General features: G+C 41.7%; 1 protein-coding gene across 1 annotated transcript in view; it reads left to right on the top strand.

Moving 5' to 3' along the window:
• Positions 1 to 765: 765 nt before the first annotated feature.
• Positions 766 to 26,865, top strand: part of TRA2A (transformer 2 alpha homolog) — a 45,266-nt gene continuing 19,166 nt past the window's right edge. The window contains 4 exon segments of the mRNA XM_030550774.1: positions 766 to 940; positions 13,420 to 13,553; positions 18,595 to 18,622; positions 18,624 to 18,767. Coding sequence (XP_030406634.1) covers positions 905 to 940; positions 13,420 to 13,553; positions 18,595 to 18,622; positions 18,624 to 18,767 — 342 coding nt within the window. The 5' untranslated portion in view covers positions 766 to 904.

The raw sequence follows: 26,865 nt of genomic DNA, 5'->3' as shown, positions 1-26,865 counted from the left end.
TATAGGCACCTATTACCTCCCCCACCCCCTTCCCGATTTTTTACACTTGCTGTCTGGTCACCCTAACATCAGCATGTACCACAGTGTCCTCTTTACACGCACACATCTGGCTGCACACAGTGCTCTCAATGCACCCACAAACTGCCAGATGCAAAACCCTCACAACCGCACACACACGGTAGCATACACAACCCCCACCCAAAAAAAAACCTGCGCAGACATACACATGCACAGAGCCCCCCCACAACCGCACGCACTGGCCTGCTCAAGCTCTCATCTCACTTTCTGCTCATACACACGCTGTGAGATGCCGGAGTTCCAACACACCACGCTGTGTTGGGCGGAGGACGGGGAGCTCATACAAACGGCTATGTGTTGTGTGTAGGGGGGCTTATACGTGGTGGTATATGTTGTGTGTTTGGGGGTAGCTCGTACAAACTGCGGGGGGGGGGCACGTACGCAGCGGCGCGTGTTGTGGAGGGGGAGTTTATACGCAACAGTGTGTGTTGAGCAGGGGGGGAATCGTACAAGTCCCGTGTGTTAGACGGGGCCAGTGCAGAGCCTGGGTGCGCGCACTAGGGGGTCGCGCCGCAGGGGGATGAAGGGGGTAAATAGGGACAGTGTCCCCACTCCCAATACGGGCGGGGCGGACGGCTGAAGGCTGGGGGCGGGCCCTCACCTCAGTCACCCCCCCCCTCCGCCTGGCGTCTCCTTTGTGATTGGCGGGACGGCCCCGCCCCCCTGCGCGGTGTCGGGCGCAGACGAGGCAGAGGCGCCATTTTGCGCTGCCGCCGCTGCCTGTAGGACGGGTGTGGAGGCTCTGCGGGGAGGGAGGCAGGAAGGAGGCCGCTGCCTGGGACTCGCGTCCCCGTTCGCTGAGCGCAGCAACCAGCACCCCGCCGCCATGAGCGACGTGGAGGAGAATAACTTCGAGGGGAGGGTGAGTGGCGAGCCCGCCTGGGCCGTGCTGGGGAAGGCCGCCCCGGTCCTCCAGGGAGTGGGGGAGGGGCGAGGCGCTCTTTTCCGGCGGGCCGGGAGGCGCGTTAGCTTCTCCCTAAGATGGCGGCCCTGGGCGGCGCTGAGCCATCGATGCCTCTCGCCGGTACCTCCCCCCCCCCGGCGGGTTCTGCATTGGGCCGCTGTCCGTGCCCCGCTGCCCTTCCTCACCCTGCCCCCCACAGTTTAGCCACGGGGCGCCCTGCTCTGCTGGTCCCGCCACTCTCATTTCTTGATGCGGGCGGTGCGCCGTGCTACCTGCCCACCTCCTTTGAGCCCTCCTGGGGTCCCTTCCTCTCACCCCGGCGAGCGCGCTCGCTCTGAGTTTCTCTCTCCTCCCCTTCTCGGGCTTCGAGTCCAGCTCGCCCGCCCCGAGCTCCCAGGTCTGCGGAATCCCACTCCTGGAGCTCCTCTACCCGGAGCTTGGGCGCCGGAGGCGGCGCGGTTGCTAGCCCTTGGGCCGGGGTGGGGGGTGTCACGACGTGTCAGCGCTGGTTTGGTTGTGCTTTCTTTGTCGGGCAGTTAATGGCTGCGCCTGTGTGAGAGACGGGCCGTGTCACTGCCTGAGGAGCGCAAGGACCAGCCTCCTCTTCCCTTCCGATGGCCCGTGATCGGATTTTCCCCTGAGTCAGATTCCCGTTGCCACTTGAGGTCTCCGCTGCTGCCCTGTGTAGTTCACTGATGATCCGATTGTACCCCACTGCTTCCCCTGTGCCACCTACTGGGATGTGGTGGCCCTTCGCCTTGTGAGGCTGAGCACCTCACTGACTTTTTAATGCAGTGGTTCTCAAACTTTTGTAGTGATGACCCCTTTCACATGGCAAGCCTCTGAGTGTGACCCCTCTTATAAATCAGAAACACTTTTTAATATATTCACCACTATTATAAATGCTGGATGCAGAGCAGGTTTTGGGATGCAGGCTGACAGCTTGTGACCCCCCCCATATAACCTCGTGACCCCTTGAGGGGTCCTGACCCCCAGTTTGAGAACCCCTGCTCTAATGGTTGCTGCAGTCTTTCTGTACACGTGTGAATGGTTTCTGTAAACGTGTGAATGGTCTCTACACTTTTTAGTGATTGACAAAGTCAGGAATTAGAAACTGCTTGGTACTATTTGAAACATGGGACAGATGTTCACGTCCATGTGGTCACCGCCCTCATCCCATTCCTGTTTACCTCTGTTTTATTGTAGGAAATCTTTGGTGTCCTCTCAAGAGTTGCTCTTGAAGAGAACTTGAGGAGCTTTTTTGTGACCTCCTCTGATGAACCAGTGGCAGCAGCTTTTGCAGCAACCTGATGCTGCCTAGGGAAATGACCACTGAAATTCTGACACTGCAGTATTGTATTCCAACAAGTATCTCTACTGAAATAGTGTTACTTTTGTAACACTAAATAAAAATAGTCCCTAGGCTAGAAGCACAATACACTGCTATAGTATTGGCTGCCGCTTCCTCAGGTGAGGTAAACAAAAACAGTTCTAGTGTGGATTATTCTGGCAAAAGTGCCTTTGTTAGCTGTGTATTTCTGATTTAATTAAAATAATGAGTAAATGGAAAATAAACTTATATATTTAGATATCAGTTTGAAAAACTTGGGTAACAATCATGTGCTTACTTGTCAGTAATTCTTTACAGCTTATGATGTTCTTTGAGCAGTAGTTTACCGTGAATTTTTACTATGTATTTTGGTATTCTTGCTTTTTTTTTTTCAAAGATATTTTCTCATCAGTTTCTGTAGTTTAAGAGAACAGTTGTTAGGGCGGTGATGAAACTGATGAGCTTCAGAGTTACTGTATGTTTTCCACTCCCTGATGTTGGAATAGAAGGCATTTCTGAAGCTATGTTTCTGTGACTGCTGTTGCAGTTGGTCCCTTCTCTATTTAGAGGGGAAAGTTTACTTGTCAGTGTGTGCCATTAGCCTTACTTCAGTTCTTTTGGGAGTACACTTATCTTTATTTCCAATGATGATGACATTTCTTACATTGCCATTTGCTATGCTGGTTATTTTCCATTTTATGGTCTTCTATGCAGCTGAATGCAATGGTAGAGAAAATTAGTGATATGTTTACTTTCGTTCATACATATCAGAACATAAAACAATCACAAACACTAATTCTCATTACTCTAGGAGTATTCTAAAATTTTTTTTCATTTGTTTTTCTTTTGCTTTGTGTAAAACATTATTTTAAAGATGCACTAAATCTGTGCCTTACGTTTTCACTTGTGAGCGATTTTGAAGATCCATCTGTTGAACACTTCTCCCAAATCCAACAAAAGTCAATTACACTAAAGTTAATGAAAATAAAATTGAAGTACTGTATGGTGCTGCTTAGTTAAGTATGTATTGTTCACTACTTCAACCCAACCAGCCATACCTTAATAATCATGTGTCCTTGATACATGCATTTCTGAGTATTTTGTTGTGTTCTAAAATAATATGAATGGAACTGAATTACTACTGTTGTGGATGTCATAAAAGCCTAGCTACCGTAAAATAACTTTAAAAAAAGTGTTGCAGATTGCCTTAAGAATTGCGCAACAATGTGTAATAAACCATACAATTTAAAATTACTTTCAATTTTAAAAAATCACACATCTCTCTGAACTTATTTTATGCACTATTGCTGCAAACACTTGTTTACTGTACTTGAAATATTAGAAAAATAATTCTCTAGCTTTGTCAGTTTTACTTTGCATTTTTATGTATATATAGTCAGTTTCACTTTTATGCTTGTATAATGAATAACACTTATAGGGGTGTCTTACCCATCCACATTGTAGGCTGGAACACACATGCTTAAGATAAATATGATTTGTAAAGCCACAAAATTGGGAAGTCTTGGTGTAGGAATATAGGCCTACAGGAGACCTAAGTAAACTATGATTTTACATTGTTTTGATTTTAACCTAAGTGGTAAGTCTGAAGCATACAGCCAGAAAAAATGAGAAGGATTGTTTATGTTAAAACTTATAATGGCCCTGGAAATATCACTGTGACCTTATTGAGGGTTTGAGCTAAGCAGTGGAAATAAAGAAAACATGGTTAATTGAGCACCAGGTGCAGTAAATAATAAGTTAGAAATGCTTAGTCAAGTCTTGCAGCTAGAGGAAAATATGGCAAAGTGAGATGATAAAGTATGGTGCAGCCCTAAATTGCTTCAGCTGATTTTAGCTAAGGTCCAATAACCAGCAGTGATATTGCTTGCGTTTAATGCAGTTGTCAGTTTTCTTTACCCTTCTGGAGACATGGCATGATGAAGGAAGGTATCTCTGAGCCCTGAACTTATTGTAAGCATGTTGGCCAATGCTTATAACTGTATTATTGTTAGGATATAGAATATAAGGATATATTCTTATATTGCTCTTTTGGATGCTACTTGCACCAAGTGGCCTTTGAACTAATGAAGGAATGCTTGAATGAAAACTGAGTCATGGCAAACCTTAATACAGTTATTAGGGAAATTTCCATAACTTGGCAATTATAGCAATTGAAGCTATTTAAAATTATTTTGTTGAAGCTGAGTAGATTCCCAGTTGATCTCTCTTAAAGGTGATCTGCTAAGAGGGAAAATGGGCGTGTGCATTTTTTTATATATGATATATATCAGTGGTTCTCAAACTGTTGTACTGGTGACCCCTTTCACATAGCAAGCCTCTGAGTGCGACCCCCTTATAAATTAAAAAGACTTGTTTATATATTTAACACCATTATAAATGCTAGAGGCAAAGCAGGGTTTGGGGTGGAGTCTGACAACTGGTGATCTCCCATGTAATAACCTCACGACCCCCTGAGGGGTCCTGCCCCCAGCTTGAGAACACCTGATGTATATGGAGGACTAGGAAAGTGTGATTTTGTTTTTTTTAAATATTCTGCCTTTTTTACGTTAAAAATGACAGAAGATCTCTATGCTGAAAGACACTGACTGGGAAACTACTGAAATGTTGACCCCATTATAGCTGAAATGGTGGAAGTTGAGCAATTTGAAAAGTAAAAGGATTTTTATTCATGACTAAATCTATTTAACACCTGATATTTTGGATAAATATATAAAGGAAGCCTTTATTAATGATTAAATATCCTCACCTTTTCAATTACAGTGCTAATTGATGTGGCAAACACTAAGACCTTCCCAAGTAAACATGGTGGTTGATAATTGGAATGCTAAGATTAAGTCTTCCTTTTCCAGCTCCAGGGGATTGTCAAGAGTGGATTTTTTGTCATATCCCTGGATTTAAGTCTGGTTTATAGTTCCATTTTATGCTCATATCTTAGGCCAGGGATTCTCAAACTTCATTTTACTGTGCCCCCACCCCCCTTCTGACAACAAAAATTACTACATGACCACAGGAGCCGAGACGGAAGCCTGAGCCTGGCCGAGCCCCAACGCCCTGGGCGAGAGGTCCAAAGCCGAGGCCCTAGGACTTCACCCCAGGCTGGGGGCCTGTAGCCTGAGCCCCATTGCCCAGGGCTGAAGCCCTTGTGTTTGGGTCCTGGGCAGTGAGGTTTAGGCTTTGGCTTCAGCCACAGACCCCAGCAAGTTTAATGCCAGTCCTGGCAACCTCATTAAAACCGGGTCCCAACCCACAGTTTGAGAATCACCGCCCTAGGCTCATATACTCATGAAAGAACTGTTTTCATTCTGGTAGCTCCAGTTTTACCTTTATGTTTTGGCTCCCAAAACTGTAAGTTTTTGTCCTTCCTCGGGTTAGGGGAGTATTGTTCCTTGTTTCAGGGACAATACTTCACTAGAATCCCAGTAATCTGTGTCTAAAATAATGGTTTTATATAGTATGTATGAGATGACATGGATTGAGTAAATTCTAGTATTGCATTTTTAACTTACTCCCTCTGCTGCATATAGGATGTTTTCAGAGAGAAATAAAGAACATGGGCTTATTCACCTCTTATGCAAAGTTTGTGCAAATTCTTAGTAAATTACAGAGAATTTAAGATTTGAGTCTTTGTTCCCTTCATATTCAGCTGGTTGTCATTAGCAACGTATGCTGCATAGAGTGATGTAGCTTCGTAGTGAGGTTTTTCAAAGCAGTGTACAAACTACACTTTAAGCCAGTGGTTTTAACCTTTCCAGACTACTGTATCTGTTTCAGGAATCTGATTTGTTTTGCAGACCCCAAGTTTCACCTCACTTAAAAACTACTTGCTTACTAAATCAGGCATAAAAATACAAAAGTGTCACAGCATGCTAATGCTGAAAAATTGCTGGCTTTCTCATTTTTAAATAGACTTATAAAATAAATTGATTGGAATATACATATTATACTTACTGTACTTTCAGTGTGATACTTGAGACCATTTTTCACTCGTGAGCCTTATCTGAAGACTGAACCCTGCTGCCTGGGGCTGAAGCATGTAACTTGGCTTTGCAGGGCCACTTGTGGCATGGAGCCCTGGGCAGTTGCCCTGCTTGCCGCCCCCTAAAGCTGGCTGCACTTGTGACCCCCCCCCCATCCCATCTCTTGATGAGTCCTCCTTCTCTTCCCTCCGGCTGAAACCCCAAAGTTAAGAAACATTGATCTAGATGAATTGAGTAACCGGAAAGGTTGGTTTGTTTGATTTCAAAGAGGTGAATAAGCCCATATTCTTTATTTCATCCTGAAAACATCCTATGCACAGCAGGGGGAGTATGTTAAAAATGCAGTGCGCCTCTACCTTGGTATAACACTGTCCTTGGGAGCCAAAAACTCTTACTGCGTTATCAGTGAAACCATGTTATATCGAACTTGCTTTGATCCACTGGAGTGCGCATCTCACCTCCCCACCGAAGCACTGCTTTACTGCGTTATATCCAAATTCGTGTTATATTGGGTGGTGGTATATCGAGGTAGCGGTTTACAACAATTTACTCAACCCGTGTCATTTCATACGTAATATATAAAACCATTCTTTTAGACATAGATAACTGGGATTCTTTCCCTAAAAAAATGGTGTCTTCAGCAGATGTTTATCTTGCTAATCAAGGAGTGATAGAAATTCCTACAAGATATGCCTATTCAGTTTTTCACCAGGTGAAAGTAGCAGTCAGATCTTTTTTCTCATCTTCCTAAGTTTGTCAGTATCTTTGATTTTAATTGAGATCTCTTCCTACTCTGTATAAATCCTAACATTGGCCATAGTCCAAAAAAGTGCTGAAGCACATATGTAGCTTTAAGCACCTGAGCAGTCTCATTGAAGTCAGTATGGTTACTTATGTGCTTTGCTGGGTCAGAGAAATTGTGGAAGGAGTATTGGCTTGCAAAGAATACTTTACAGGTGTATCTTAAAAATATACAGGTTAAGGAAATCTGGTCATCTATTCTCTTTGCAGTCCTCTCATTGGCTCAAAAATAATTTTAGGGAAGGCTGTATCTGTAACCTTTGGTTGGGGTCAGAACATATTCTCCAAGGGCAGTCTACTGCCTCAGTAGAGACCAGACACTCCCACCAAGAATTTTTAGAGGACAACAGTATGGATGTACTTTGTTGCAGCTTTTGGAGATGGCAGTGACAGTTTCCACACATGGGTAGTCCAGCAGTTCTTTGGGAGATGCTCTGATAATCCCATGGTCTGAGTCTGAGTATGAAAAAGGAGGGTAACTTTTTGTTGTTGTTAAATGTCTGAATATTCTTGTCCTGTTTGTTCCCTTTGGCTTTTCGTCTTGTTATTGAGTAATGCTGGTAGTTAATGCTAAATTGCTATTCATGCCATGGTTGACAGCAGGACTCTTAGGTTTCAAAAAAGGAGATTTGTTCCTGTCTTCCCTACCTTATAGAGGAGTACTTGAAAACAATCTTTCTGCAAAAATACTCACCTAAATAAACCCTAAGTAGAGCACAGAACTTCTCTTTTTGGCTATAACCATAAATGAGTATTTTCAAAGCTCTTTTAGCTCCAGTTAATTTTTTGAACACTGAAGGGTAAAGGTTATCTATTGATAATCATGTAACTCATTAACATTGTGAGTTGAATATGTTTATTGGTATATTTTCTGTTGGACGGTATAGTTGGCAAATTTTTTTTAGCAGCAATTCATCTTTCTCCCATATATGTTGAATTACTCATAGATAGACACCTTAATATACAGATCACATTATACGATTTACAGTCTTAGATTTTGATTTGTCAAGCTCTTGACAGGGTATAAGAAAAAAATAGCCATTAAGAGATCTGTTTCTCCATTTAAAGCAAAGTTGGCCGTATTCTGTGGCAAGATATTCCAGTTGATCCCTGAGTAAATAACTGTGACTGAAGGGACTCATCTGTTAGTTGTTACCCTGTTGATGTTTTATCCTATAGACTCTGGCTGCTATCAATACATTCCTTAAAATCTCCTTTTCTGATCATCCATCTCCCTTTTTATTTTTCCTTTCCTTTTAAAGGATTGTGTTTCTTTTCACTCCCTCTTTATTTTGCTAGTGTTTCCTTTTTGTCTGTCTGTCTTGGGGAAGAGTCTGGTGAAACTCCCCAGGAAGTACATAGGATTGTCCTTTGATTGGCTCCAGACCACTGATGTTTCTCCTTCAGTTGACTTGAGGTGCTCTCCAGCAAGTGATGCAAGCCACATCCTTGTGCTTATCCCTGTCCCTTGTCTAGGGCTGAGCCTGCTGCTACTCCCCATCAACAATAAAGGCTCATAGAATAAAGGCCCAGGCTGTGGTGGTACTCTCTTCCCTGGCTAAGTAAGAATAGAATAGCATTGTGTATGATCAGAACTGTCAATCTTACTTTGCTACTTATGCTATTTCTTGTGGTAGGGAAGGACTTTGAGAACAATAGCATAGGCAAGGCTGGTTCAGTGGACGTTTTAAGTGTGTTTGGGGTGGTGAAAACAGAATTCACATGACATTACATCAGATGAAAACCTTGATGTATGTGCAGCTCTTACAAGTGAAATGTTAGCTACGGAGAAGTCTGAGACTGATTTTTATTTGTTCTGCGTGTAATATGTATGTTTTCTTTTTAACCAAATCAAGCATACTGTATTTTGGCATGCGGGGGAGGAGGGTGAGAGATGGGGTTATTATGAGACATAGCCATAGTGAAATTCCATAAATTGTTTTTCCTTCCCTATTCCGCTCTTCATGCACACACTGCTATGCCCTATTTTATCTTTTTTAGTATCTCATCTCAGAAATGGGGTCCATTAATATTCATTTGACAAACTCATTCTGACACACTTTGGAGATGTTCAAGTGGTCAGTGAGAGGGCATAAATACCCCATCCCTCAAGGCTTTTTTTTCCTCTCCTTTTTTCCTTACCTCATTCTCTTCCCCACCCCAGGAAATTTGAAAGAGCATTTTTTTTAAATACCTTGCAAAAGATTGTGGGATAGTTGAAGTACTCTGAAAGCTTGTTTTAAAGCCTTATCTGTAGTGTAGAAAATAACATGGATTATTGGGAAGGCAACAGTCAGTGTAGCTTATCTGAAATTTGTAAGGATAACCCCCATAGTTCAACCAATTGTGTATCAATGTAGACCCAACACATTGGTACAGTTGGTGCCCTGTTAACCAATACCTATCGGAGATTACAATATCCTCAGCTCGTGAATGGTCTTCAGTTTGTTGATTGAGAGTTTTCCCTCTCTGCCCTTGGTGGGCCCCCTCTCTGCTTCTGGTTTCTTCTCTTCCCAGAAGAGCCCCCCTGTATCCTTTAGAAATACTTGTCGCCGTGCATGTCCTCATCTGGTGAAGCACCTATGGAACAGTAGCTGAAACTGTACTCTGTAGCTTGTCCACTCACCTCCAGTAATGTCCCCTGCTTTAACTGTGCCACTGCTTGCTTGAGGTTCATCGGAGTGAGAATGTCAGCCATAATGTGGGCCTGCCACAGGGAGAGTGGAGTTGGTCAAGGTGCTCTGTTAGCTTTGGAGTGTTAGGGAGAATCTGGTACTTAAGGTGTTGTAAGGAGCGCAGCTACTAGTTGTGCTCTTCTTGCTGCCTCTTGAGCTGGAGAGTCATCTGTGGATTGCTTTCTGAAGCATTCACTGTAACAAACTACCTGTAGTTTGTTAGAGCAAGAGGATTGACTGTGAACTATTAATGACTCACTGAGTAGCAGATAGAGGGGGAGGCATTAGTGTAGGTGTTCTGTCCAATGGTGGCAATGGGATGGGAGGTTAATGGTGTTTAAGAAATACAGCCCTAACTGGTGATTTGTCACAAATTGAGGACCTTCGAGAACAGGACGGAGGGCATGGCTCAGTGGCATTTCTGTGGAGCAGGATATACTGTAAAGATGAAGACAGTGGAGAAGGGATTCTTAGTTGGCAAGTAAGGATATGTGCTGGCTTAGGTGGCAGTCCAAGATAACTGTCCACATCTTTAGGGCAGCCTTTATGTGAATTCAAATCAACGCAGGTGGTTTTTGATCTGCAAGGCCACATTCATTTAGGATTTGCCATGATGAATGTGGATACAAGGGCAAAACTTAAACCAGTTGGGGAAGCGAGTGTGGACTCAAGTGTTGGTATTTCCATCAGTGCTGTACGACCATTTGAAGAGCAATAACTGATTGCTCTAGTGTAGACAAGCCCTTATTTTTGGTGTGCTTTTTATCATTTTTGTAACCTGGTGGCTGCATAGAAAATTCAAATAATCCTAGGAGATTTTTTTTCCCCATTCATTGAAGATTATGTACTAAGGAAAAATCTTTCTTCCTGGGACAGGGGTTATATTGTAGGACAACACATAATATAAGAGGTTTGTGGGTTTTATCCATACCATAAAATGCTTGTGTACGAAACCATCAGGTCTGCTCTGTTTGCGTTGTAGATGATAAAACTTTAAAGATGCCATCTTGATTTTGAGGTGGGGGGAGGGGACAGTTTGGGGAAAGAAGGTAGGAATGGTGAGGTCTCTGGAAAAAAATCCTTCCCAGCAGAAGACTTCATCTCGTATTATGTAACTCACCGGGGGTTGGAAACCTGTTCTAATTCAGCAAAAGACTTCAAGTAGAGGGAAATATTTTCTTAGCTGCTTTGCTTTCCTTAAAATTATCTCATAAAACAATTATACAGATTCCTTTAATACTCCCTTTGAAGTTCTGTGAGAGTAATGTTCTCTGTTATATCAGAAAACTCTGAATGCCTGGCATTGACATATAGTATGCAGCTGCTGATAGATAATAGTTGTCTCCTCAGCTGCAGTCCACATCACCAATTGCTATGAAGTTGAAGAGGTTTGAAACTTGTAAGGACCTGTGCTCTCACTGCAACTTGAAAATTGGAACAGTTGAACTGTCCTGTGAGTTTAAACTGTTCTAGAGCAGGGAATTGGACTAGATGACTTGCTGAGGACCCTTCCAACCCTGATATTCTATAGGTCTATGAAATAATTTAAAAATAAAACAAATGGATTATAGTTGGATCTGTATGAAATGAGGTGGTGGTTCCTTTAAAATATCTGGCAGATACATTCATGTCAATATGACATTAATTGGAAACCATGTTGGCAGTGTCAGCAGAGTTTTAAGTTTGAACGGACAGGGATACTGAACTATAACCTCTTATACTAGAGGTGTCAAACATAAAGCCTGTGGGCCTCATCCTTCCCTTTTTAATTTGATATGTCAGTGACACTTCTACAATTAACTTTAATCGCTGATCACTTTTAATGAGGAAGGCAGTGGGAATGATTGCTGTAGATATTGGGAATTGCTGCAGGGAATAAAGTGTAGAGAAAAGAATAGAGGAGGCTCTCAAAGACAATGAAGGGGCAGAGAAATAGAGTAAGGAGGACCGGAAAGAAAGAAAGAAAAAAAAGGCAGGAATAGTTGTGGGCCTGAAAGGGAGCATGTCCTCTGAGTGAGCTCTGGATGTGAGAATAAGGCATGGAATAGAATAAAGGTACAGAAGCCTCCTATAGTCATCGGAGGGCATTCTGAATAGTTAGCAGTCTGAATGTAGCTCTCCCTTCTTTCTCTTGAATTCTTGTTGAGGTACTGTTGGGGAAGCTTGCTCAGGTTACATGTTATGAGGCTCAGTAGAACTTGAAAGGTTCTTGAAAACTTGAAAGTTGGGGGAAAGCTTGCTAAATTTTGTGTATATTTAATACTTCTCCATATCTAAACATTTACAATTAATTAAAGCAAATTTAAGCCACATATAGCCACGGCTCTCTGGAAAAAAGTAGGAAGGTGGGGGGAATCCTATCCTGTTCTGTTTACTTGTTTTCCTGGTTATTTCTCTTGTGTGTGTTCATGCAAGTAAAAATGACCCTTCATGGGTTGCTTTGTAGTATAATACACAATTTATTTTAAGTATGGCTTTAATACTCAAGGGAAATAGAATAGCAATAAGGAAGAGAAGAAAATTTAGACAATCATTCACTTTAGGTTTAGTTTGGGCACTGTATGTGCCTATGTGCATAGAATTTTTTTTTTTTTTTTGACTGGGAAAGTGCTGCTTTAACATTCTGTTGAACTAAACATGGCTTAATAAGAACTTCTTACAAGACTAGCATTTTAGGTATTTGATATCAAAGTGACCATTAAATATTAGGAAAACTCTTTTATATCAGAACATCTTAATATATTCGTGCAGATTAAATTTTTAGTACATGTTTGTATCTTTTAGAAATTCTAAAAATAAGGATAATTCTATAATTTGAAGGGGAGGAGGGCAGTTTTGAAACATTTTGAGAAAATCCGTAAACTCATTGTCAGAACCTAGAAATAATACAATTCTAAAGATTTTTTTTAAATGTTTTTATAAAATAGTTACTTGCAACTTTACCTGCTGGCTTTTCAATTTTTGGTAGATAACATTCTGAACTCCAGCAGAGTTTTATAATCCCTAGTGCTTAATATACTAAATGTTCTTTTTCCATTAAGGTTTAATGTTCGTGAAGAAATTGAAGAGTTTTTTCCAAGATTGTGGAAGATAAATCAAGATAAAAGAAGGCTAATGAAAAGTATTAAAGATCAGAAAATTAAAATTGAATGGGGGAAAAAATTGAACAGAAGATTGGTCAGATAGAAGCACTTGAATGTTTTTTTAAGGCTATAATGAATTGTTTGAATTGGGGAAGAATACACGAAGTATGAAAAATGAAAAACTCAATGAAGAATGAAGAAAAGTAGAAAGCAAGAGTGAAGTAGAATTAAAAGAATCTGGAAGAATGAATGGGTCCTAGGTTAAGTAAATGTATGGTTTATGTTCCAGTGTCTGTATGATCAAGTTGTAGATGAATTTGCATGATTACTTAGTTAATAGAGAATTGGTGATCTGGTTCAAGTAGGGAATTATTTGAGGAAAGCATACAATATTAACAGTGGGTTAACAGACTGAAATTTGTTCTGGAGGGTATTGCCTAACCATTTGTCTTTCAGGAGCAATCAAAATAATATAGTTATGGTACTTTAAATGTTAGGAGTTAGGCATTTATGTGACCAGTGCCATTTGTAATACTATCTTTTTTGTTAGGAGTCTCGCTCCCAGTCAAAATCTCCAGCTGGGAGTCCTGCTCGTGTAAAATCGGAGAGCAGGTCAGGATCTCGTAGTCCATCGAGGGCTTCCAAACATTCTGAATCGCACTCTCGGTCAAGGTCAAAATCCAGGTATGTACTGATTTTGATAAAAAAATTAATTCTGCATCATATATCCGTGGGTATGATGTAAGATACGTAGAGCTTCTGATTTTCAGTTTTGACCAAGAAACACATTAAAACTCTCCAATACAGAAATCTGTTACACCCAGTAAACAGTGGAAAACGCCGGAAATGGTTACTTGTATCTGAAGTCTTTTTTACATGAAGCAGTAATGTAGACTGTTGCTTAACGTGTTCGGCATTAATTGGGCCCTGCTGGTCTGCACTAAAATCACTAGTGCACTTCAATATAGTGCTTTTTCAGAAATCACCATGTTCTTCTTTGAGAAGTGTCCATGGGGTGCTTTAGGTAAATCTGCATGCCTGTGCTTGGAATCAGAGATTTCTAGTATCGGTGCCTGGTTGGGTCTCACATGCGCTGTCTCTGTCTCAGAGTACCAGTGTATAACCCATTTAGTTAGTTCATAGTTAACTGCCCTATCTTTTCCCTGCTTTTCTTAAAATAATAATTCTTTATCTTAGGAGTTTAAGTTTCAGTTATCAGTATACCCCTTGGTGTAATATAGTAACCCTCCCTTATGGGAGAACCTTATTCCAAAGGGCGTGACCGACTCTCCCCACCACCCTATCAGAGGAAAGAGCGCTTCCCCAAAAAAGCGACACAGAAACGGGCTCCACCTTCCCTGTCTCAGGAAGCTGCAAAAAGAGACTTTCTCCGGCCTCTCAGATGCATCAGTATTGACTGCACCAAGACCATCCATCTCTAAGATAGTGGGACCATTCGATCCTGTGCAAGCAAATGACCCGAAGAGGGCTGGCTCAGAAAAAGGTAAAAATGGGGAAAATCCCTGCCTTGGTACCGGCAAAGCTGATCAAATGTGGCACCAAGCAGCTTGGCGCCACTACAATTTGTGGCACTACCTCCTGCCTACACAGTGCATAGCGCAAGGCCCTCGGCACCGACAACTGTGGGTAAAGGTGCTGGTACCGCCGACAATACCTCTTTGGTATCAATGCCTCTCTGTACCGCAGCAATTCCTCTGGCATAAGGACCTTTTAGTCTCGTCAGCACCAGAATCTCCACTCCTGAGTACTGACCGTACTCCAGTATGCTTGGTACAGTGCCAACTTACCACACTAGCCAGATCAGCTCCTCTTTTATCCAGCAATGAGGCTAATGATGATGAAGGGGACATCTCCTCCCACCACTCCTTGCCTACCCCCACCAGATCAGGTCCACTACAACAGGAGTACCAACTCATACTTGAAACTCAGGGATGGTACAGACACCCATGAATGCTGCCACCATTACCATTCCCACCACAATGGTCTTATTGGGACTCACAGGCAGTGTACTGCCAACACTGTCAGCCTCCCAGTTCACACACACAGAGGGTGAGGCATTCCTCATCATCCCTTTGTACCTGACTCTCTGAACCTCCGGAAGCGGCAGTTGAGGAACTGGAGGAGACTTCACATCGAGAGTCACTCCAGGTACCAGTTTTTATCCTCCTCTCTGGATGAAGCTATCATGCTTCCACAACCCACAATGGGGAGGTGACTTTAAACAGTTCTGAGAACTATTTAAGAGAATCACAGATTTATTAGAAATTCCATTGGAACAAGCTGCAGAGTCCCAACATAAGTTGTTGGACATCCTTCAGACTTCAGCCTCTTCTGAGATTGCCCTACCATAAACGAGGCTCTTATGGACACGGCCAAGACGATCCTGCAGACCCTGGCAACAATTCTACCTGCTGTAATAGAGTGGAAAAAAATACTATGTCCCCTTCCAGGGAACGGAATTTTTTGTTTTCCCATCCCACATCAAACTCTCCGGTGGTAGAGGCCTGTGAATGAGCAGGGCAGGCAACATCACTAGAATAGGGTGACCAGATGTCCCAGTTTTATAGAGGTAGTCCTGATGTTTGGGTGCTTTTTCTTATATAGGCTCCTATTCCCTTCTCCCCCACTCCTTTTCCAATTTTTCACACTTGCTATCTGATCACCCTACTCTAGAACCACCCCGTATGATAGGGATTGGAAGTGATTAGAATCTTTGGGCATAAGGCCTACTTGTCAGTGACCCTACAGTTCAGGATTGCCAATTATGAGGCACTGATGGCCAAATACAATTAGACAAATTATTGAAAAATGTCTGAATGTATGGATCATCTCTCTGAGGACAAAAAAACAGCAATTCAAAGCAACCTTGTCGGAAGGCCACCTTCTCGCTTGAACAGTCTGACAAGCCTCTCTGAACAGGGCAACACATTCCATCACCACAGCCATAGTCATGTGACAAGTTTCCTGCCTCCACTTCTCTGTTTTTCCCAGAGGTACAGTCTGCCTTCGAGGATCTCCAGTTCGAGGACCCAAAGCTGTTGGCAGCCAAGATTGATGAGTCCCTTCACACGTTAAAAGATTCCAGTGTGACTCAGATCGTTGAGCATTTATGTACCTTCTCAAAAGAAAAAACTAGAAGTATTATTTGGCATAAAGAACAAGATCTGCACCCTACATCCAACCTCAGAGGCAATATGACCCAGAGAGACCACTCACTTCTCAACCCCTTACAACCCAACAACCTCCTTCTAAACAGTGGTTTCAAGGATTTGGTCCAGGACTAGAGATACCGCCAACATTTTCTATTGCTGGAGGCATCCAACACAATCCATCCATTTAGAGACCGTCTGACTCATTCCACCCAGCGTGGAGAAACATCATGTCAGGAAAATGGGTACAGGAAATCATCGAGACTGGCTATTCTATCCAATTTGCCTCCATCCTCCCTACCCACACTCTCTGTCCCTCGTTAGGGATCCTTCTCATGAACACCTACTATGTTGGGAGGTAAACCATCTCATACCTAGGGCAGTGGGGGAAGCATCATGCCCCGGGGGGGGGGGGGGGACACAAAATATAAGTTGGCACAGGGTGCCATTTTCCTAAAGACCAGCCCTGACTACACAATATACCTACCTTCACAAATGGAAAAGATTCTATACATGATGCCAGAATAGGCAAACAATGGTAACTACGTGTCCTTTACCAGTGGCATTGGATTACATATTAGATCTCAAGGAAAACTGGTGTCTCATTGAGCTCGATCAGAGTACATCTCACAGCAATCACGGCGTTCCTTCACAGAGTAGACACGTTCTTGATGTTCGCCCACCCTACCACTACAATGCTTCCTCAGTGGTGTTTCTAATCTTTAATCTGTAATACGAGCAACTATTCCATCGTGAGACCTCAATCGGGTGCTGCAATGCCTTATGGGGGCCCCTTTTGAACCATTAGTGACATGTTCACTTCTCCCATCTTTCAATGAAAGTGGCATCCTTGTTGCTATCAGATCTGCCTGACAAGTAGAAGAGCTGAGGGCCCTTATGGCACATTCCCCATGCACACAATTTTTGAAAAGTTACCCTATGACCACATCCCAAATTCCTACCTAAAATAGTTTCATCATTACATTTGAATGAACCCATCCATCTCCCATCATTCTTCCCAAAACCTCATGGGAACAAACACTTTATATCCTGGGTGTCTGAAAGGCACTAGCTTTTTACATTGAAAGGACAATGTTTTTCCGGGAAGTTACCAAAGTTATTTCTTTCCATCACGGAAGGATCTACAGGTGATGCCATATCCAAACAAGGCTGTGGAAATGGATCTCCAACTGCATTGACTTTTGCCATCAATAGCTACGCCCCCGGCCCCCGGGGACCCATACACACTCCGACAGAGCATTCTTCACATCAGTAGCCCTCCTCAACAGTGTGCCTGTTATGGACATTGCAGAGCTAACAACCTGGGCATCAGTCCATACATTCACCCAGCACTATGTCACAGAGCTGCACTCATCAGACGTTCTACGGCTGCAACTCCAAAGCCCCTTCCTTCCATCAACAGGCCCTGCTCTACAGTCACCTAAAGTGGAGCATCCATTCTACGGCTGCAACTCCAAAGCCCCTTCCTTCCATCAACAGGCCCTGCTCTACAGTCACCTAAAGTGGAGCATCCAAAGGGACACTCCTTGAAGAAGAGGAGGAGGTTACTCGCCCTGTGCAGTAACTGAGATGCTTCAAGATGATTGTCCTTGTGGGTGCTCCACTATCTTTCCTCTTCCCCTCTACTTCAGAGTTTCTACACCAGAGACTGGAGTAGAGAATGAGATCAAATACTTCAAATCATACCACACTGGTTTCTTCATAATTACTGTCAGACAATAATTTCTGTGGTTTGCCAAAACTTTGCAGGTCCTCTGACTTACAGGTAGTTGTGAGGTGTTAGAGCATAGGTTTCATAAGGAGCATGAATGATATGAATGCCAAAAGACCATGAATTGAACCGTGCAAATTGTCAGACATTCTTTGGCTGTGGCAGTATGTTTTTCTGGGACAGTTAGGCAATGCGGGTTGTACCTACCGGTGACTATGATACTTGTGTGTGAAACAACATAATTTGTAACAGTTTTGTACCATCTTACTGAGAACAGCTGGACATGTGTGAATGATGTGAAGAACAACCTACCTACCTGAAACTAGCATGATCCTTTCTGGCCTTAATTTTGTATTACTGTTGAGCTAGGCTTACTCAGTCATAGAAGTTAGACAGAAAAGCCCTGCTAGATCTATCCATCTCCCCTGCTGATGTAAGACTGTTTCTTAAAAATACTATATTGGGCTTCCATATCACTGCATGTTATAGATGTCATTTTATATTAACATGCTGTGTGTAAGCTTAAAAATCTCTTTTAATTTAAACTATATGCTAGTTCACATGTGAAAAGTGTACTTGCCGTGTGAGTTTGAATCACATTACTGATCAGTCTCAATGCAATTTTAAACTACTACAAATCTGCAATTGTCAATCTATAGTTATATTAAGAAGTAGAATTTAAACAATATTTTAAATGTAATTTGTGTGTGTGGTGATAGTGAATTTGTGAACTTTCCTTTAGGGACAAGTAATCTTTTAAATTAATTTGTTGCATGTATTTCACATATGTATATACACCTGAAAACTTTTTTCTTCATTGAAGGTCCAGATCGAGAAGACATTCTCACAGAACGTTACACTCGCTCCAGGTCCCATTCTCATTCTCATTCCCATAGGAGACGATCTCGAAGCAGATCGTACACACCCGAATATCGTCGCCGAAGGAGCCGCAGTCATTCTCCAATGTCTAACCGAAGAAGGCACACTGGCAGCAGAGTATGTGGTATAATCAAGGCTGAGTATTTTAATAAATAAATGATGTAAAGTATAGCTCCCTGTGGACATTTCTGTCATAAAAGAAGCTAGGTTTTTTTTAAATGCTTATGAGTTGACTATGTTTTCTTCATTGATGTGGATGAATAAGGCAAGAGGAACTCCAGGAGATGTCTGCCTCTAAGACTGACTGAAGGAGTAAGAGATTCCTGGATTGACTATTCATACCTAACTAAAGAATGGCTATGATTAGGATGCATTTCTTGTGCCTTCTTGGTGAAGGAGGTGCTTTGTGTGCTCACATCTTAGTGCATATGGAGTTAATCAGTTCTGCTAAGTGCTTTGTCTGGATGGGATGTGGAAACATAATGCAGGAATCTGCCTATGTAATGGTTCCAGCCAGAGGAGGTAAAGAATCTAGCTTGCCCCAAAGTCCCATCTGCAACATGATAGCATGTTAGTGGGAACAAATCTGTTAGTGTTTTGATGAATAAAAGTGTCATGGATTTTTGAGAATAAACATTGTTTTAATTTTTTTGAATAAACTACACTTTTATTTGGCTACAGTGTAAACATTAGTTTATTATGTATACTTATGAAAGGCAATATCTAAGTATCTCACTTTACAAACAAACCAACCCCCTATTTTTAAAGATGTGCAAGGGGGAATAATAGAGGGAATAAAATTATTTACCTAAGATTAGAATTACATTGGTAGGATAGGATCTGACTCCTGGTTCTCTGCTTAAACCCTTAGACATTATTTCTAAGATAAGAGATCTAGACTTCTCTGACATACTTGACTATGCCTCGGATTAATTTTTATCTAATGAAATTTCACTCTATTGGGCAAATACAAAATTAAAAGGATTAAAAAATGTCAGGATGTAACGAGTAATTCTGCATCTTGTTTGACTTGAACATCCTGTCTGAATTAACTGTTTAATAGGACTTCTTGAAATGTCAGTGTAGGAATTGATTTTAGCATATTTTGTGAATGAGCTATTGAAGAATTAAATTTGCAGATGACAATGCCAAATGGAGTTGTATACACAAAATATTGAGAATGTGTTTATATCACTTAGAAAAATTGGCTGGAATTAATAATGAAATTTAGGAAACATGCTAGTCGTCATCTTAAATGAGGATGGAAGGGGAGAGGCAAGAGTAAATTCTGCTACTACTTTAGGAAAGATGCTGCAAATCATTCCTCTTCAGAAAGGTCTTTCCACCATGAGAGAGACACTCAACACTGATTTTCCCCCCCATCCTCCTTCAACCCAGATAAAACTCCTAGAGTTTCCAAAAGGTAATTTATAAAATCTAAAAAATTGAAAACAAAATGCCCAAGTAGAATTTTTTCTATACATGGACAAGTGCCAGAGATGTCATCAAAACCAGTAGGGATTTCACCGTTCCTGTTGGTTTTATGTGAAAGGTTTCTCACATAATATGGTGATGGGAGGCAATATTAAATGAATCCCTCCTGTATTTTGGATTGTAACTTATTATACAGTGGCATAGTTATTGTTATACCTAGCTCTCTGTGTCACATATTAGAAAGGTAATAGCAATGGTTGAGCTGTCTTTGGGATACTATGTGCAAATAGGAGATTTACAGAAGGGCGGTACAGGTAACAGTAGGTATAGAGGGGCTTACCCATGAAGAAAAGCTAGAAGAAATATGTTTTAAGCTTTAATAAAAACTACTAAAGGCATGCTGTAACAAACACAAATAATTAAGGGTGTCAATAATAAAGACGAAATTGCTTAATAATACGGGGAGAAATAACTGGAAATTAAGGAATGAAATGGAGCCAGGTAAAACATAGGCTGAACTTCAGGAGAAAAAATGCTTAAACAGTGTAATTGATGCAAAGGAGGAGTTGGCATCCTTGTTCAAATTACCCAGATTGAGCATGGCAAAACTAGACCGAAACATTGAATAAAGTAGTGAAGCCATTCTGAATCAAAGGAAATAACAAAAAGGCAAAGTACTCAAAAATGTCTGGGGAATATCAAGCATTGACGTAAATGTGAATTGGATAAGGTTTATTTTTTTATCATACATTTTGATGTGTCACTTTGATCATGATCAAGAGTCATCAGTGCCTGTCTGACTTTAGTTTCTGGAAGGAACCTGTCAGTTGAAATCTGAGGTGCTGTTCCGTATGTTGTTGCAAGTAGCTCTATCTCTTGTATAGGCTTTTAGCCCACAGCAGAGCCCCTGCTATCAATATCCTCTGTCTCTCCGCTCCTGTTGACAGTTACTTTAGTGACTCAAGTACTCTTAACTTCAGCACTTCCATAGCTCTGGCAGCAGAAGCAAGATACAACTGAACCATGGAGTGCTACAGTGACCGGCATATGCCTGATCTATTCTGTGGCAAGCTTGCCCATAGGATCTTGACTCTCCTTCAAGACAGAATCCGTCCCACAAGACTGACACCAAGAACAAGAACCTATGATACTGATGGGCTGGGCAATATGCCATTTGGTATTGCGCAAGATGATTTACCAAGCCAGCAGGCTCAATCCAATTAAAATGGATGATTTAAGTCTTTACTGCCGGGGGAATGAAAGCTGAAATGAGCTTTTCCTCCAAATCTATTTGTGACTAAGAATACCAATGCTGCCTCGCTATCCACTTACTACAAAGAAAAAGAGGGTTGGACAACTCCTGATCCTTTAGGAAGTTCATATAAGATGCACTTTTTTCTCTCTGATCCATTGTGTCCTGAAGAAACTAAGTTCAGAGGCTCTGATTCTGATCACTACCAGTTTGGTAGAAATGATTAGGATGTTCCAAATTGATGATCTTGATTTCATTTGCCTTCAGTTTACCTGATTAGGTGTTCTTTACATTATTGTTGGAGTTAGCAATAAGCAGTCTAAATTGCTCAACTTGGGAAATACATTAGTTTATGTAACCATGGTAGCTAACTTCAGTCCAAAATAAGACAGTACATTTCTCCATATCAAAGTGGCTATTGACCCCTCGCTACCTTAAATATTTTAAAAGGTGCAAGTGAGGAAAGCATTTGCATATGGCAGTATGCCCGTTTCATTTATTAGTTTGCACAATACAATATTTTAGGTATAAATCCAGCCTAGAACATGTATACAACGTGTATGTGTTTTACTATAGTGGTAATTTTTTAGGCACTCACACTTTAGTATATATATGTGTAGAATGCATACAAAATGCATTTAAAAAGGTTAAAGTTTAAAAGTATTTTAACAAACACCCAATGAAATTACATTTAAAAATCTACACTTAGTTATTTAGATTACAAAGCAAAGAACTTGAAAGTTGGGGAGTATCAGATTCACAGTTGCCCATGCAACCTAAATTTTTTCCCCCTTGTGCATACAGTCTGTGGACTAAATGAGGTAGGTGTCTTGGGATGTGGGGGAAGATTTGATTAAAGATTGTCAAATGCATTTGCACAAAGTGGCAGAATTAAGATTGCACAGGCAACTATAAATCTGGACATTCTTAACTTCTGCATTCTTGGTTTCGTAATCTAAATTTTCTTTTGAAGCAGTTTTTTGTATTGCACTTCCCTAGGTTTGTTAAAGGGAAAAATATGAAGCAGGCTGTAACAATCACCATCATGGATAATCAAAGTTTGAGACCTCAACCCTCAGCAGTGCAGCAAAATTTCTACTACTTGAGAACTGACTATATTAACCGGCAGCAGGAGGAGACAGTTATCCCAAAGCAGGAATGGGCTGCAGGTGCCATGTGCAGAGTCAGTGGTGTAGGTGGGGGATCCTGGCTTGATTGTCTCCACTGCCTTCCCATTGCCCCCTGAGCTGAGGGAGCTCTTCCCCCATATGATGGCCGCAAGGGCAGGCTGATGGAGATCGACCTAGATCATGGCCTCAGAGTCCAATATTTGTATCTGTGTCCAATCCACAAACATGGTTTGCGGATATCTGCAGATTTGCAAGGCTCTACCCATGTGATGTGATTGGAGAATTAGGGGGCCTGGTCTAGCTCCTTCTGTAAATCCATTACTGGAGTCGCTCTGGTAGGGCCCAGGTGTTCCTAATACATCGTATGCTGTGGCAGCCTGGTGATTAGAATGTGTTCTGTTAATATTTTGGCATGCAGACAGACTTTTCCTGAGGAATGTTAATGAAAGAAGGGAAATTATTTTAACTGTTTTTAACTCTGCTAAATCTGAAAGGAATTTCATGGGATTAAAGGCACTTCTCTGCCAAGGGCATTCTAGTTGCCAAATTGCAAAAGCCTGCTGTGAACAGTGTAGGTGTTAGAGCTTCTGGAAAAAGTTACAAGAATCTGATATAAGGGAAAGCGTAAAGAAACCTAAATATAGAGATTACCACCAGTTACTCCTGTAATAGTACATGACGTGCATTTTTGACGCATTTTTTCTTCTGTTTAACTTTACGAATAGGTCTAAATATTTCTTCATATAATCTCCCATTAAATACTTTGAATAGACTTGTTTTGCATTTATTGTCTATTTGAGAGAATGAACAATTTCTCCTTGATCCAACAATGTAGGTCAGGAAACCATAGTGATAAAGTGAGACGTGCCAAAAGTCAAGCAGAGCTGGGCCGTACAAAGGTAATTAAATAATAGTAAAGGTTCTTTAGCCATATAAACAAAAAGAAAATGAGGGAAGTGGAACTGCTAAACACTGACGACAGGGTGGAGGTTAAAATAATAAGTATGGCCAAAATCTAAACAAATTCCTTGCCTCAGTTTTTTAATAAGGGTAATGATGGTGCTTGGGGGCGGGGGTACGGTTTGCTGATGGGGAATGAGTGATATGGAAGTAGAAACTACCACATCGTAGAGGGAGGCCAAACTCAAAACCAACTTAATGAGATCACACTCGAGGGGCCAGGCTACATCTCCATCCAAGAATATTACAGGAACTGGCTCTTGAAATTGCTAGTCAGTAGCAAGGATTTTAAATGAATCCATAATGCTCGGCTGTCATACCATGTGACTGGAGAATTATAGGACAGTAGTGCCTATATTTAAGAAAGGGGGAGGGCCAGAGTAACTTGAGGAAACTACAGACCTGTTTGACTTCAAATGTATGCAAGGTCTTCAAACATAATTTTGACAGAGTAATTAAAGACATAGAGGTAAATGGTAATTGGAATAAAAAGCAACATAGTTTTACAAATGGTAGGTGAGGCCAGACCTGATCTTTCTTTGAGAAGATAGAACATAATGAACGGCCATACTGGGTCAGACCAAAGATCCATCTATCCCAGTATCCTGTCTTCTGACAGTGGCCAATGCCAGGTGTCCCAGAGGGAATGAACAGTATAGGTAATCATCAAGTTATCCATCACTTGTAGCCCATCCTGGCTAATAGCCATTGATGGACCTGTCCTCCATGAACTTATCTAGTTCTTTTTTGAACCCTGTTAGTCTTGTTCTTCACACCATCATCTGGCAAAGAGTTCCACAGGTTGACTGTGCGTTGTGTGAAGAAATACTTCGTTTGTTTGTTTTAAACCTGCTGCCTGTTGTTTTCATGTGGTGAGCCCTAGTTCGTGTGTTATGAGGAGTAATAACGCTTCCTTATTTACTTTCTCCATACCAGTCATGATTTTATAGACCTCTATCATATTACTCCATAATCGTCTTGTTTCCAAGAATGAGAAGTCCCAGTCTTCCTAATCTCTCCTCATATGGCAGCTGTTCCATACCCCTAATCATTTTTATTGCCCTTTTCTGAATCTTTTCCCATTCCAGTATAACTTTTTTTTTTTTTTTTTTAAGACTAGGCGACCACACCTGCATGCAATATTAAAGATGTGGGCATACAAAGAATTGTATAGAGGCAATATATTTTCTATCATCTATCCCTTTCTTAATGATTCCCAACATTCTGTTTGCTTTTTTGACTGCCGCTGCACATTGAGTGGATGTTTTCAGAGAACTTTCCACAATGACTCCCAAGATCTCTTTCTTGAGTTAGTGATACATTTTATATGTATAGTTGGGATTGTTTTCCAATGTGCATTACTTTGCATTTATCAACATTGAATTTCATTTGCCATTTTGTTGCCCAGTCACCCAGTTTTAAGAGATCCTTTTGTAGCTCTTCATAGTCTGCCTCGGACTTAACTATCTTGAGTAGTTTTGTATAATCTGCAGATTTTGCCACCTCACTGTTTACCCTTTTTCCCAGATCATTTATTAATATGTTAAATAGGACTGGGCCCAATATCGACTCCGGCTGACACCACTATTTACCTCTCTTCATTCTGAAAACTGACCATTTATTCCTACCTTTTGTTTTCTATCTTTTAACCAGTTACAGACGGCAGTTAGTAGTCCTGCAATTTCACATTTGACTTCTTTCAGAATTCTTGAGTTAATACCATCTGGTCCTGCTAACTTATTGTTTAGTTTATCAGTTTGTTCCAAAACCACCTCCTGATGACAGGTCAATCTGGGACAGTTCCTCATATTTGTCACCTAAAAAGAATGGTTCATGTTTGGGAATCTCCCTCACATCCTCAGCCGTGAAGACTGATGGAAAGAATTCATTTAGTTTCTCCACAATGGCCTTTGCCTCCTAGAGTGCTCCTTTATCATTTGATCGTTCAGTGGCCCCTCTGGTTGTTTAGCAGGCTTCCTGCTTCTGATGTACTTAATATTTTTTTTGCTATTACTTTTTGAGTCTTTGTCTAGCTGTTCTTCAGATTCTTTTTTGGCCTTCCTAATTATATCTTTGCATTTCATTTGCTAGAGTTTGTTCCTTTCCATTTTCCTCACTAGGATTTAACTTCTTTTTAAAGGATGCCTTGTTGCCTCCCACTGCTTTTTACTTTATCTTTTAGCTATAGTGGCTTTTTTGGTTCTATTACAAGGTTTTTTAGTTTGGGGTATACATTTAAGTTGAGTCTCTGTTATGGTATCTTTAAAAAGTTTGCATGCAGCTTGCAGGGATATTGCTTTTGGTGGTGTACCTTTTCATTTCTGTTAACTTCATTTTTGTTTACTCTCCCTTTCTGAAATTAAATACTACAGTGTTGGGCTGCTTATGGTGTTTTCCCTGCCCCATGGATGTTAAATTTAATTATATTATGGTCACTATTACCAAGCTGTCCAGCTATATTCACTTCTTGGACTTGGACCTAATCCTGTGCTCTACTTAAGACTAAATCAAGAATTGCTTCTCCTCTGGTGGGTTCCAGTCATTTAAGGCAGGGATTGGCAAACTACAGCCCTTCAGATGTTTTAATCAGGCCGTCAAGCTGCTGCTGGGAAGTGGAGTTTGTGGCTTGCCCTCCACGTTTGCTATGCCTCTGTGTGGCTCCCAGAAGCAGCAGTATGTCCCACTTCCAGCTCCTATGCAAACGGGCAGCAAGGGGGCTCCACATACTGCCCCAACCCCAAGTGCTGCTCCCACAGGTCCCATTGGCCAGTAACTGCAGCCATTGGCAGCTGCAGACGGGGCAGTGTGCAGAGACGCCTGGTCTCACCTCTGCTTAGGAGCTGGAGGGGGTCATGCCGCTGCTTCCAGAAGCTGCTTGAGGTAAGTGCTGCCCAGAGCCTATGCCCCTGCCCCAGCCCTGATCCCCGTCCTGCCCTCCGAACCCCTTGGTCCCAGCCCAGAAAATCCTCCTGCACCCCCCAGCCAGTGACCTCACCCCAACCCTCTGCCCCAGCTCAGAATCCCCTCCTGCACCCTGAACTCCTCATTTCTGGCTCCACCCCAGAGCCCTCACCCCCTCCCACATCCCAACCCCCAATTTTGAGAGCACTCATGGCCCATCATACAATTTCCATACTCAGATGTGGCCCTCAGGCCAAAAAGTTTGCCCACCCCTGATTTAAGGTGTCAAGAAACTTTTATCTCTGCATCCTGTCCTGAGGTGACATGTACCTAGTCAATATGGAGATAGTTGAAATCCCCTGTTGTTGTTGAGTTTTTTATTTTAATAGCCTCTTAATCTCTCTGAGAATTTCATAGTCACTATCGCCATCCTGGTCAGGTGGTTGGTAATATATCCCTGCTGCTATACTTCTATTATTTGAGCATGGAATTACTATCCGTAGAGATTCTGTGGTACTGTTTGGTTCATTTAAGATTT

Source organism: Gopherus evgoodei, chromosome 2 (genome assembly GCF_007399415.2).
Source record: "Gopherus evgoodei ecotype Sinaloan lineage chromosome 2, rGopEvg1_v1.p, whole genome shotgun sequence".
NCBI classification, from domain to species: domain Eukaryota; kingdom Metazoa; phylum Chordata; order Testudines; family Testudinidae; genus Gopherus; species Gopherus evgoodei.
The sequence above is the reverse complement of the archived record's forward strand: the minus strand, read 5'-3'. Positions and strand labels throughout refer to the sequence as shown.